This window comes from Lethenteron reissneri, chromosome 24, assembly GCF_015708825.2.
Source record: "Lethenteron reissneri isolate LAM-NWPU_2019-01 chromosome 24, ASM1570882v1, whole genome shotgun sequence".
Lineage (NCBI taxonomy): Eukaryota > Metazoa > Chordata > Hyperoartia > Petromyzontiformes > Petromyzontidae > Lethenteron > Lethenteron reissneri.
In genome coordinates, this window is record NC_083802.1 from 13,943,964 (window position 1) to 13,958,549 (window position 14,586).

At 46.8% G+C, this 14,586-nt stretch overlaps 1 protein-coding gene across 1 annotated transcript in view; it reads right to left on the minus strand.

Annotated features, from left to right (window-relative positions):
* Window positions 1–14,586, minus strand: part of LOC133346641 (integrin alpha-11-like) — a 101,536-nt gene that overhangs the window by 67,247 nt on the left and 19,703 nt on the right. Inside the window, 2 exon segments of the mRNA XM_061558367.1 lie at window positions 2,040–2,131; window positions 3,933–4,045. Coding sequence (XP_061414351.1) covers window positions 2,040–2,131; window positions 3,933–4,045 — 205 coding nt within the window.

Genomic DNA, 14,586 nt, shown 5'->3' on the forward strand with positions numbered 1-14,586 from the left:
CGACCATTCATCTGGCGGTGCCAGGAAATGCAGCAGGAGACCGGGATTCGTTTCACAGTCCAAGTTTGGATTTAGATTTCGCGACCATCGTCCCGGAGTTAGGTGTACACCTCCAAACCATAACATAGCTCAGGACAGATTTATTGATGGTCTGAATGCATGCAGCTGCGTCTCAAGATGCTGGGCAAATGCCATGACATGTTTCACCAGGAAAAAGAGGTGTATGCTTATAAAAAGCCATGTCTAAAAAAAACGTCGTATTCTTTAAGAAAAAATGACAATAACCCATTGGGAGAGTTGGAGAAGGTCTTGAGGCTGGACTTGAACTGGGGCGTGGCGCTGGCATCATCGATCACTGGAAGGAGGGAATTTCAGATTGTAGGGGTTACAGCAGAGGAGTGACGTGCAACAGAGCGAAGGTTGACTGGAGGCTTTTATAGAAGACGAGTTGCTCTGCTAGAGTTGGAAGCACATGAAATAAAATAATTAAATCAGGTGAGAGAAGAAAGGTTGGCAGGGGCGTGTCCGTAAAAGATCTTGAAAACTGTGACCGCGATCACGATGAAGTCCATCCAGAACGGGACTGGTAACTGGTGGAGAAGTCTGGATAACGGAGTGATGCGGCCTCGTTTTATGGGTGCGTGTAAGGAATCCATGGAGCATGGCAAGTGCGCACATTGAAACGACCTACAAGCCATGAGTCTATTCCCACCGAGATGGAATTTGGCCCTGGCACCGACACACGAAGAACCACATTTTAACATCTTGGCGGTACACCGGTCTGGCGGAATAAAAAAAAGCACATTTTTCGCAATAATTATTTCTTTTATTCACAATCCCGGTCATAAAACCTCGCGGAGTGTGACAAAACCAGTTCTCGTGATGTCGAAGCAGTCCAGATGACGAACGTTATGAGGACCTGAACACGAAGCTTCACAGCTTGTTACCGTTTAGCACCCAGCCTGATGGGGATTGACTGCTCCGTGTTCCAAAGGCAGATTTGACTCCTCGTGCCCTCGACTTCGTCGGACGGTTCCTCGTGTCAACGGACCCAAAGAAACGGTCAATATTGACCCTTTTTAGCTCAGTAGACTGAACAAACTTGCAAATCGCGTCAAGTGTGGCGACAGGGTCTATTTAAGACTGATAAACAGATTTGCTGAGTGAAATTTGTATTCTAGACTGTTTGATGAGGACCGGTGTGTTATGCTGCACCGGTGTACCGCCAATACATCCGTTTGTTTAATATCTGGGGTCTCTGACTTCTGCGATGAAATCAGCTTCAGGACAGGCGAAGCGGTCCACTGTGAAACAGGAAGGGGGAATTTGATATCCGGTGTGATGCTAAGGGATGCTGTGCGATCCAACATCCACAACTCAACACCGCCGTCAGAAGCGAGGGTCAAGATAACCTCTGGCCCACAGGCGGACTCACGGTCCCGTAACTCACCCTCTGGTGCTACTGATCTATGCTTCCGATCGATTACCGTCACCGCAAGGCAGACACGAGAGGAAAAGAATGTGTTGTCGCGGAAGGTTGAGTTTAAAGGGATAATTTTAAACTTGAGGTTTGTTTGGCAGAATTCTTTGCTTTATACCAAAGGCCAACCGTGACGGAAGTTGGTGTTGTAAACGATGAGTCACGGAGCCCGGGAAGCTGAATTTTTACAGATGGAAGTTATCTTTCCCTGTATTTTGCTTGCATGTTGACTACAATAAATAAATAAAAATCACAATTGAAACTTAAAGAGGCCGCACAGTTGAAATGAAACATTGCTAAGCAGTAAAATAAAATTATGTAAAGTTATTTTATTTCCAACTACGTGACTTTACCGATAGAACCAAAGAGCATGTATTCCTGCAGTCACGAAAGCTTCAAATCAAGATTGCTAAGCAGCACTGCTTAAAACTTTGAACCATCCGGTGTCATTCACAGTGGTGGCAACACATTTATTTTCTTTCCCCATTATTTCGCCTCTTTGTACCGTTGAACAAAAATGTACACATCCTGTACACGCCGCAGTTTTGACGTCTCTCACCAGAAATCCATTGCTGATTGGGTCATTCACGAGCGTCATTCCCAGTGTCATGTTGTCCTGCAGTTCAGTGGCGTTGGAGACGGAAATGGAATCTGGAGAGAAAAAAGATATAACCCTAAACAAACACGAAATGTGTAAAGCTATCAAACGAGGGTCACGATCGTTCCCACCCCACTCGCCCCCATCGCAGAGATTCAACGAATCGTCTCAATCCTAGGCCGCAAATCGATTTAAACGGTCGGTTCTTTTTCATCTTTTTTCTACCATCTTGTTCCTATCCCATTTTGTACAGCTTGATGCACTTGATGCACTCCGTTAGCCTAAATATAATGTTGATGCAACATTTGCATATTGTGTTAAGCATTGGTATGTATGTGGTTTTCACGTGCATAATTGAAGGGAAGTGTTTAATTAGAGAAGTGTTTAATTCATTTTTCGATTTAAAGCTTTCGTGACTGCAGGGATTCATCTTCTTGGTTCTTTCGGTAAAGTCACGTAGAAGGGAAGTAATAAAATAATAAAAATAAAACATCATAAAATACAATTCTCACGATGTCTTCACCTGAAGACGGCTGCTTGCGTTGTTGCCGAAACGTCGTGAGAATTATTTTATTTTATTATGTTTTATTTTTATTATTTTATTACTTCCCTTCTACGTGGCTTTACCGAAAGAACCAAGAAGATGTTTAATTCATTGTTTAATTAATTTTAATCGATGTCTCATCATGTGCCTTCATGTCCTCTGCTGCCCTCATAGTGTGGCTCCCCCCACGCCTCCCCCCAGTCATTCGTGCTGTTGGCTCCCTGCTCCCGTTCAAGTCCAGGATGAAAACCTCCTTTTTTTCCTCTGCTTATAACCGACTACCTCTCCATACAAAATAAATATTTGCGTGCAGGCGTCTTGAAATTTGGTCGCATTCCGACCATATACAATTTCAAATTGCATCATACTGTGTGGTATAGAAAATTTGGGTGCATCGCACGCAGTGCATTCCACCGTTGCCCACTGTGCAGCAGCGTGCAGAAGGGGTCCCTAACCAATCTCGTAGGTAGAAAATAAAATAAATTAAATCACGACGATTCAGAAGCAACACAAGCGTCCGTCATCAGGTGTGACAACCACAGCAAGACACAATTGCTCAAGTTTACTTAAGTGCCCACTTCAGCAATTGTTTCTTGTTGTGGTTGTCCCACCTGATGACGGACGCTTGTGTTGCTTCCAAAACGTCGTGATTTAATTTATTTCATTTTATACCTACGTGACTTTACCGAAAGAACCAAAGAGTATAGTCCTTAACCACTCTGCAATATTGCCCCAGGATTTGGCAGCGTCATTAAATGGTGCTCTCCACACATTTCCCCTGTGCACCATGATGTCCTTCATAGGTGCTCGCGATTACAGCACTTTCCCGAACAGCCAGTTAAAGGCTACACGGGCGAACTTTGTGTTTGTGTGAATGCCCATGTGTTTTGAGTGCTAACATGTGTGTGTGTATATACATGCCTGCGTGTTGGTGAATACGCGTGTTATATTTGTGTGCAGGAGCGGTAATGCAACGGTTAGCGCGCTGCACTACGAACCCAGCGACCAGCGTTCGATTCCCGCTAACGGCCAACACCAGTGACGATTATCTGAACCGGTTCTTGGTCTCCACTAGTTCGACTCAGGCTCAAATGAGTATCTGGTGCGATTTGTAAACATTGCCACTAGGGAGACAAAGGCGGCCGAGCGTGCTGGTGGCCACCCACCCCCTCGTGTGCCACGTCGGCCTTCATAGGTGCTCGTTAACAGCACTTGCCCCAACAGTCTATGCACGCTATACGGAGGATCATCGTCTTTGTTTGCGTGTTGGTGAATACGTGTGTTATATTTGTGCGTGTGTGGGCCCTCACTGCTCAGGTGCAGCGGCACGCAGCCCCTGCGGTAGGTGTCGGGAATAGGACACTTGTAGACATCGCCCATCTTCCGGTAAGGGGTTCCTTCCCAAGGTGCACCCACCAGCAGCCTGGCACAGAGGGGAAGGGGGGGAGGTGAAAACGTTACCACCGACGCACAACGCCTGCGGGGTGACTAGGCCAAACGGGGCAGTGATTTTCCTTGTCGGTGATTTTTTTGTGTGTATCTGCGGACACTTAAGAAACCGGCTGAATCGTCGGTGGATAATAAGGTTGCACTCGTTACACACAAAGTGCTTGCTGCCAATGAACCACAACAGCGTGCTGATCTCGTCAAGGAGCATAAACCAGCACGCGAACTCCGGTCACCCTCGCAGCAGCGGCTTGTTTGGCTTTACCATCGAACAGAGACGGTCACCACATCGCGCGCTTTCAGGTGCGCCTCTACGGCCGTCTGGAACGCTCTCTTTGCTTCCGATATTAGGAAGTCACTGGAGCGACGCAATTTTAGATCTAGTTTGAAAACTCGCTTCTTCGGAACTGCTTTTTGTGCTTGGTTTGTTGTCCTCCACCCACACCTCCGATCACCAAGGGTTGGCTACGTACGGTGCAAAATTAAGTTCAACATACATACATACATGAATCTCGGCAGTGTGCGCTCAGTCGTCCCATGTGGACATTGGCCCCAAAAGCCACCCAGCCCATATGCCAACTTAATTAGGTAACAGCAAAGCCAGTTTTCCATTAATTCAGATTTATATTTCTGGATTGGCACCTCATGCAGGATGCTGCTTGCCCAGTTACAGCTCTGAGCCAGGCCAGACCCAGGAGCTTTCCCAGACATCGGACCAAAGCAATGGCATCACAATGCAAGCCTTTCCCTACTTGGCTGTGCCTTGGTGAATAATCTGACAGTTGTTTTCCATCCTAAAAGAGTATAGCACTGCTGGTTGGAGAACAAGTGCATGCACATGTCTTCTATGTATAGTTGAACGACTTCCCGACACACGTCTTAGTTGAAGGCTTCTTATTTATTAAGAGCACACAGGTCGATACACTTCATAACGCAGCTACAACCAGCCTCTTCTTAACACGCAGCCCATCTCCGACCTGCGCTATGTTGGCTGGTGGACGCCCCCTTTCTCGAACCTACTAGACCCTTCGGGATGGTTCCCGGAGCTTCTCGACTGACACCGCCCTTAACCTTGTCAGAGATTGGCATAACGTGCCCTCGTCCCTCAACCTCCCCCACGGCATCCTATGTGAGACAACGTTCTTCTGTCCCTTTGACCCTGTTTATCTATTCGTTCCAGTTTTTTTCGCATCGCAAGCACAGTCCAGGCCCGATCAAAATTTCAACGATGCATTCGAAACCAGGGGCGTTGTGATTCACCACCACCCACCCACGGCGAACTCCGGTAACCCTCGCAGCGGCTTTTGGCGAGCCAACGGACAAAGACGATCACTGCATCGCGTGCTTTCAGATGCGCATGAACGACCGTCTGGAACACTCTTCCTTCTAATATTTGGAATGTCACTGAAGCTGTGCACTTTGAAATCTAGATTGAAAAACTAATTTCTTTAGAACCGATTTTTGTGTTTAGTTTGTTGTCCTTCCCCCCACACCTTCTATTCGCGCGGTTGGCCACGTACAGCGCGAAATAAGTTCAACATACATACATCGTTGTAATTCATGGCTGTGATTAGTTAGAAGACTCGATTCTCTTTGGTCTTGTTTTGTCGCCTCGTTTGTATTGTTTCCCATTCTATTCCGTCTCCGATTTACAGTTCTGTTTGCTACACGTGTCCAAACGCAACATGAGCAAATCGCCTGCTCGCAATTCACATGAATTGAAAAAAAAACCTCGTGATAGTTTTTTTTTATATGTATTACACATGCATGCACAAGTTGACGCTTTGCGTATCGTAAACCTTGAAAATGGATATCGGTAGACGAATGGACGCACCATTGCACCACTATCAAGAGCCCGCTTGCGTGGGTTGCAAATAGATCCGCAAGTACTGCACTTTAAACGTCACCGAAGGATGCCAAGATGGAGAAATAAGTTGTTTGGTTGCAGCTTTGATGTTTTGCGCATCAAAGGGCCCTTATGAAAGGGTTATGGATTGTTGCGGTGGGGTTGAATGATTGGCGATTACAACTGCAAAATCCTTTCTCTTCGAGGGTCTTTAAAACCAACTGCCCTGCCGACATCATGACCTGTGCACTCGTTTTTAGTATGTTTACATCTTTGGTCATGAGAGCCTTTGTAAGTCTTTCAAGAATTTCAAGAGGATCTGACCAATCAACTGTTATCAATCGTTCACCCCTACTTCACCACATTGATCAGTGATGTGGATTGGTCGGGAGGGTCGGGCGGGGGGAGGGGGTCCCGGGGTCTGTTCAGATTTGATTCACGACTGAATATTAGCTTTGACTGGGAATCAGATTTGGGTCACTGAGTTCATAGCGGAGTGCATGGACCACTGCGCCACTGCTCCCCGCAGCCAGTGATATTCATCAGCAACTTTATTTACCCTGCAAAGTCTCAGGGGGTCTCAGAAGGGGTCCTGCATCGAGATGTTTGCCCAATTCCATGGATGAGTGTTTGACGCTTGGGAGGAAACTCGGGGGTGACACTCAAAGTTCCGCACGGTTAAATTCGAAATTTGCTACTGTAGTGTCCTCTACTGGCTTCCTGTTGTTGCATACGTTTGGCTTGTGTAAGAGAAAGCTAAGTGTTTGCTACAGAGGAAAAAACCCACATTCAACCCATGTCAGAAAACCTACTTGCCGTTCTGTTCCCCTACATCACCGGTGGCCAACTGGTGTTTCCCGATCCGCACGCGGTTCTATCGAAGGGTTGTAACGTACTAACGCAGTAGCAAAGGTTAGTGAATGTCTCCCGTGCTGTGCCAAAAACTGTCAATATATGCACTTATATATCCACACACGCTTGGCTCCTTGCAGAACTTGGTCTGTGACAGGTTGGCCACCCCTCACCTAAATCTACCCCAGTGCTCTGCACGTGATTGTGTCACATGCACCAGTGTTTTCATCCCGGTGTGTGTTCCACGAACCACCCCCACAACATTTCTGAATTGCAAGCGTGTATCACCGGCACGTGCAGCGAACCACCCTCCGACGGTAATGCGAATAATCTTTCTCTTCGTGCGGCGGGGAGTTGATCAAGAAACGTTTGTTTCGTTCACGTCGGGGTTTGGCGAGTGAGCCGGTGGACGGCTTCGGGAGTAGCCTGGTGATGATTATTGAAATGGGTGCTATTTCAGATAATCATCAGCGAATGGTCGAAGTGGCAAGAGGCGTTAAGGTTGGTGATCACGGTCGCACTGAGGGCTACTCTCGATTCTCCGTGAAGGCCGGAGATGGCCACATCTGCCGTGCGATGAAAGGAAACCCGCGGTGGCTTTATTTAAATTCATAGAAAAGTAGTCTGGTATGTCTCGAAACGTAATTGTCCTTCCCCCCCTCCCCTCCTGAATAATTGCTGTCAGGCATAAGTAGATGTGTTTTTGTTCATCGACAAAGGCTATTTTGCAGTGGCATGGTGAATCAGGTTTTTTCCTAGTCGTATCACATCCACGTTTTTAAAAAAAACATTACTTTGTCAATGTTGCCCCACCTCCCCCACCCCATCGCGCGCACATTTCATGCCCAACAGCGCACGAGGAAGAGGGCCGTGTAAAATGCAAATGACGGTGCGTGAGGAGTCGTCGGTGGAAATAATGAAATAATGGTTGCCACCGAAAGAAAGAAATAACTGCTCGAAAACTCAGGTAACGAAAAAAATGGGGGGGGGGGGGGAAGAGCTCAGACACAAAAGCACGTGTGTGTGGGTGGGTGCCGGCTGTGTCGGCGGCTACCCCAGGGCTCGACTGCGTGCCGCCGTTTTTTGTTGTAACCATCATCATTATGCCTCTCCGCTCAGACACACACGGCCGCGGTTGCGTAAACCTCCCCCCCGCCTCCCCCCGGGGTATCAGAGTTGAGGCTCTAGAACCGAGCGATGCAGTCACAACAGAGCACGTGTTCTCTCTTCACGCACAAGTGTTCCATATTTACTCCGTTTAAATTTAAAAAAAAAGAATGAAAACATTCCGGAAACTATCAATAATTCTCCGGGCAAACTCTCTTTCTCTCTCTCCTCATTCCACACCCGCTATTGTATGACCTTGTTATTCACCTCTTTCCTTGTTTTTGCCATCAATTTTCATCCTTTATTTGACCAGGCGAGAGCCTGTTGAAATCCATCGCCTCCTTTACAAATCAAAGTCCGAAATCACTCGAGTTGATCTGATTTTGGGATTCGGGCTGTTCCGCCGTACGACAATGTGCCATCCTTGTCCATGAGATGACGTCCCAGGGTATTTAACGCGCATGAACAGTCCTTTGCCTGTCGACTATTGGATGAGGTGCCCCCCTCCCCAAGCCGTGCGGATCGTGGGGTATATTCGATCATTCTCGACCACAATTTGTCTGTGCACGATGGCAAAGGTGGGTGATCATAGATGAAGGAGCACAGAAGCACAGTCGAAAAACATCGTACTTTGCTGCACTGTATCGTCTGCGGCCCACCCCACAGCCATCTCAGAATCAATAGTCCATAACACCTGTCACGTATGTACGCATGTATGTTGAACTTCTTTCGCACCGTACGTTGCCAACTGTGCATCGTTGCAGGCACACACCCTGCTGAGCTTCTGAGACCTGGCGAGATGCGGCGGCGCATTTTGCAGGGTGGTTTGATAACGGGCGTCACAAAGTGACGGCATTCCGTGGCGAATTCTCAGCAGTAATTACCAGACAGCTGTAAGAATAAATCCGCCGACTGTAAAGACGCTGGCTCCGCTGGCGAGCGACTTAATCAGGCATGATTAAAGCTACCTTTTATTTTCACCCCAACCACACACGCGCACTGTGCCTTAACTCGGGTCACATTTGCAGCTGGAAAACATATTGGTGGCAAACTTCGTCAGAAGCCTTTTGTTTTGCCGCGTGTCCTTTTGCGTAACTCTACCACTGCCAGCCTCCTCGTAATGTCCATAAGAGAATGTTACCTCTCACGCTGGGAAAAAAAGACATCTTCATGGTTCTTTCGGTAAAGTCACGTAGAAGGGAAGTAATAAAATAATAAAAATAAAACATAATAAAACAATTCTCACGACGTTTCGGCCACAACGCAAGCAGCCGTCCTCAGGTGAAAACCAGGTCCGTCGAGGCGACAGAGTCTGTGCTGTTTCATTCAGACTCTGTCGCCTCGACGGACCTGGTTTTCACCTGAGGACGGCTGCTTGCGTTGTGGCCGAAACGTCGTGAGAATTGTTTTATTATGTTTTATTTTTATTATTTTATTACTTCCCTTCTACGTGACTTTACCGAAAGAACCAAGAAGATGAATCCCTGCAGTCACGAAAGCTTTAAATCGAAAAAAAAGACATGTTTGTTATTTTTACTGCGCTGAGAAGCTCTGCGTGATCGCTCTCCTGTGCCGTTTCATTGCCACTCTTCCCTTGACTCACCCGCCTCCTCTGCTCCATCGTGCACGGTCTTTGCCCCACTGCTCAGGCCATCACTCAGAGCGGAACTCGTTAACAACTTGAGGTGCTGAAAATTTAATTTTAATGCCACGATGGAAGTCCCAGAGCAGGTTTCGGAGGAGAGAAGTTTAATTGTATCAGTCCACAAAATCCAAAAGATGTGGATTTGGCACATTACCATGGGTGAAGGCTTCTAGAATGAAGTTCTGAAAGGAAGGATGACACTACATGACTCTATTTACCAGTCTTCTACTGGTAGGAACCACCTGGTTCCACCAGCCCACAGGGGATTATTGTGTCCGTCCGTCGTGGATCCAAAAATGGGAGGGGTGGGGTTGGGTGGAGAGGGTGGGGAGGGGCTGGGTGGGGAGGGGGGGTGGGGAGGGGCTGAGTGGAGAGGGTGGGGCTGGGTGGGGGGTGGGAGGGGTGGGGCTGGGTGGGGAGGGGCTGGTCACCCCGTGGTTCCCTTATAAAACTCAACATTTAACCTATTCACGCCGGCTTGTGCCCGCCCTCACAGTCAGGCATATTTGCGGAATACACTACGCCGCCGTTGACCCTGGCCATTGACCGAGCAACCCAACGTTCCTACCAGCTCCCTCCGCAGGAATGTGTTTAAGCACTCTAGCCAAATGGCACTTCCTTGGCTCGAACACCTTCCATCCTTGTCCGATCTTGAGCTTTCTTCATTTCACTCCACTAACCCCCTTCCTTCAAGTTGCATCTTTATTTTTCTCCCTATTGGGCTCTTGTGCAATTTCCTTAACTCTCGAACGCCCTTCCTTCATTCAGCTTTCACATCTGACAATGTGCCCAATCCATATAGGTTTGGCCTTTTTCTGGATTGTTCTCATCATACTGCTCCTTAGATGGTACTGCCAAATGAAATGTCTGGTCTGGAACTCTTGACTACGGTTCTGTCTCTGGCTACCTCGAGGTGCGAATGAGAGGTGGCTGCAGAAGTGGCCGAGAGAGCTACTCATGAGAATGTGATAGTTAACGTCATTGCGTGTTGATTATGTCATAAAATGAGGGCTTGCTTTCGTGCCCAAATGTGAACGCAGGATTGATCAGAACTCTCACCCACCCCCAAGTCCAAACTCTCCCCCCCCCCCCCCCACCGTCTCTTCCCAGAGTCGATGCTTATCATTCCGACTTGGTCTTTAAGATGGCTTTATTGGAGCGAAATGACGCAGACTGCAAGCGTCACCGAAAAGAGTGCGGTCCTCGATGAAGATTCCACATTTCTTATAAATTGGAGCTGGTCAGGGCAACCTGCCCCACTTAGATAAGTTCAACCAGCACCTCTAGGTTATAACTTAAATGGGCGGATTCAAACTACCTATCTTGTTTATTGAGTGCCCCTGAGACCATAAACATTTACATTGTATTTATATTTACTAGAGAAATAAAATTGAATGTTTTTTTTATATGTATAATCTGTTCTAGCTGCTTCAATGGGACATTTTCTAGCATGGGGTGATGCACTACTTACTGCTCATGCCATGCCCATTGATAACTTGATTTTAAATACAAGCAGGGGGGAAATATTAAAATAATTTATGATTTTGGAGAATGTGTCCAGTTGCGTATGACACCTTCAGTGAATTTTTCCATGCGTTTGTGATACAACAGGTAAATGTATATTTGTTGAACTTCTTTCACACCATACATAGCCAACCGTGCTAATCAGAGGTGCGATTTAGGGAGGGGTGAGACACATCACTCATGATGTTATATTAAACCGGAAACTGGTCTCCGTGCTATGTGAGCCCTGTGTCCCGACGAGAGGCAAATTGCTTCCTACCTATCTTATTTCACAAGTTAAAGGGTATGCAAGCCAGTCATGCCAGTTGAAAAGTTCAGCAAATGCCAAACAGCTCATAAAAGCAGTGGAATTAAAATGGACCCAAACACGAAGTGAAGCGTTTATTTTTGCATAGTTTCCGTGAATTTGTTCCTTTTTTATATTTCTAACCCAACTTCATCAAGCACACTAGGAAAATAATGGGGGCTTTGCTCCAAGAGGCAATTCCAGCACACGGTATGCACCAAATGTGTTAAAGGTCCAACTTTGGCTTCTTGGGAAAGCGTTACCCAAAATACCACAAGTGCCGACCACTGCAGCAGAAGCGTGCCTACAGAAGCATGCCTCTTGTCTTCATTATTTGTTGAAATGTTTTTCCTTGCGAAACCGCCGTCATTGAAAAATGAGGCTTATTTCAGTAACACCTTTTTTTACAAGGTTTGGGCAGAGAAAATCCGGTTTTGTTTTAATTCCATTGCTTCCAACCTAACACGCACGTAAAAGGTACCATTTATTTATACTCTTAAACAGCTCGTTGAAATAGTTTTGTTTTTCGTGCCCTTGTCGACGTACTGAAGGCGCTGGTTGAAAGAGCAGAACCATGCCTGCGTTTCTGGCAATCCCTGCTAAAGGCGCTGGGCTCGGCTCGGTGGCGTAGATGTCGAGTGTGCAGGCGGTACAACTGCACAGGGCCCCAACGGGCTAAAGGCCTCCGGGCGCTTCCCCACACGGCTCGGCTAGCGGTGTCATTGCAACCACAGCTCCATGCAGGTCTGAAACCACGGCTCTGTCAATGTGTCTTAACTCCCCGATGGTCACCAATGCTGAACCATCTTATGAAATTTCTACGCCTTTAAAAAAATAAGAATAGGTTTTACCCTTTCTGGCAATAAAACAGGTTTTAAGATGTTCAAATACCAAATAGAAACCTTTTGCAAGGAATCAAGTTCGCATTAACCACACGTGATTGTGCAAAAGGTTCTATTTGGTGTTTGAATATCTTAACACCTGTTTTGTTGCCAGAAAGGATAATACCTATTCTTATATTTTCATACTCTGATACTGCCAAAAATGTCCCATTTTGTAGCCTTTAAAAATGTTATGGTAGAGCGGCGGTCTGCGGCGGTGTGCGATTGTGCAGTCGACATCACATCGTGAGACAAAGCACCAATCGCACATCTTGCTGAGCAGCGCAACCCTTTGTGTTACTGAACGAGTCCGCAGAAGCGGAAGTCACAGACCCACCTATGAAAGCCATCAAACGGTAACTTATTAAACCCCAAATTTATAAACTGACATCCCAAAATGCAACTTAGAAAGCGGCATGTGGCACAGCACATATCCGCTGGGTCTTGGCGAGACGCATAGTGATTGTGGCCTGGTGGTGAAAACGCATGCCGAGTTTCATCATTTTGCTCCTCCCACGGACACTGAATTGGGTCACAGATGGGGTTGCATTTCGACTCAGAGGTGACGTCCTCCCTGGTTAAATGGTGGACGTAGGGAGGGAGGCAATAAATGGAAGAGAGGCCCTTGGAGAGAATGGGCTTGGCACGAAGACTGGGGGTGGTTTAGGGAGGTTGTGGAGGAGGTGGGGTAGTGTTTTGGTCGACCTGAATATTTTAACCATCAACAACATATAAACCGCTCCGTCAGAAAAAACCTTGGCGTATTATCATCACAACGGTTGTTGTTTACGATCAGGAGACACGGGCTTAGGAATGGGTGACACTTGGGCAGCCATCGACAATAACATTTATCGTGATCTCGTTTTGCAATACAAAAACGGAAATGGCTGGAATTTCTGTTGGATTGTCACGGTTCATGTTGAAAACAACATATTTTTCGAATTATACTCAAGGAAAACACCATAGGATTACGTAACCTGAAAATCCATCGAAAACATGGTCTTTCAACGAAATATTACCTGTTTAATAACAATAATAATCTCCAATGCTTTATATTCTTGGTTCTTTCGGTAAAGTCACGTAGAATGGGAAGTAATAAAAGAATATAAATTATCTTATTATTTCCCTTATTGTTTTATATTTTTATTATTTCATTATTTCCCTTCTACGTGACTTTACCGAAAGAACCAAGAATATGAATCCCTGCAGTCACGAAAGCTTTAAATCTCCAATGCTTTGTTAATTCAATGCTGGTTGAAGGGCTCTCCATGCCGTGCCGGTCAAGGGGCTTGTTTTCACTATACTTGACCACGGCTGTGAAGGGAAGGAGGCATGGTGCACGGGATCGGTTTAGATATTGCTCTACAATGATCTTAGCCATGTCCGGGAATACAACGCAAGGTTGTCAGGTTCAATAACACAATGTGTGAATAAGCGCACCACCGCGCCACCCCATCTCAGACGCGGCCTTTTAAAACCAAACAATCTCTTCACTTGAAGTGATTTTTTTTTTTGTGCCGGTTAACCGCTCTGAATATTCTGCTGGGAATAACAGCTGCATGACTTCACTCTGCATTGCTGGCTGTGTATGTCTGTCCAAAACCTCAAGTATTATAAGAGCCATTAGTTTCTCTGGGAGAGATCAGACAAGTGCCAGCACGCAAACCCTATCCATTATCAGAGCGAATGAGTCATTTTCGGCAAGGCAACGAAAGATGCCTGCCGTGGTGTCATGGTTACCACACCGGACTTACAAATCTAAATCCAGAAGGCCACCGGGTTTGACTCCCGGTATGGCAGCTGAAACAACGGTGCAGGTTTCTTATGCCCCCCCCCCTCCCCCCACCTCTATCGACCCAGCCATTTCAATGGGAGCACCACAGTTGATCAGCAAGTCGCGTGCGGTGAGGGTAAAGTGGCCAGCGTGGAAGAGTAGGCCAAATACCCTCTAATGGATAGGGGAGAGGGGGGGTCTATTCTGCTCCCTTTCAGTGGAGACAGTTCTGCCAGTTGTGGCATGCGCAAGTAATTGCGCCTTTACCTTTTAGAGGATGGAGCATATTGAGGCTAGAAAAGAGCAGGACATTCGCCGGTTACTCGTAACATTATAATTGTCTCTGATGGCATGAACTACTCTGCCGGCGTCACTTCTGAAAGATCCATTCGGCGCGTTCGTCAACCTAAACCCATAATTGTTTCTTCTCCAGCTAGGCAATTACTGCATACCAAGCTGGCGTTCCTTCTCAAAAAAATTCTGACCCCCTGTGTTTGCCGCCCGTGATTGGGGCCTCATCACGAAAATTAAAGCTGATTGGGTTTCCTCCCCTCGTTTATCCAAAATCAAACCAAGGGACTCCCCCCACACCCGAGTCCCATA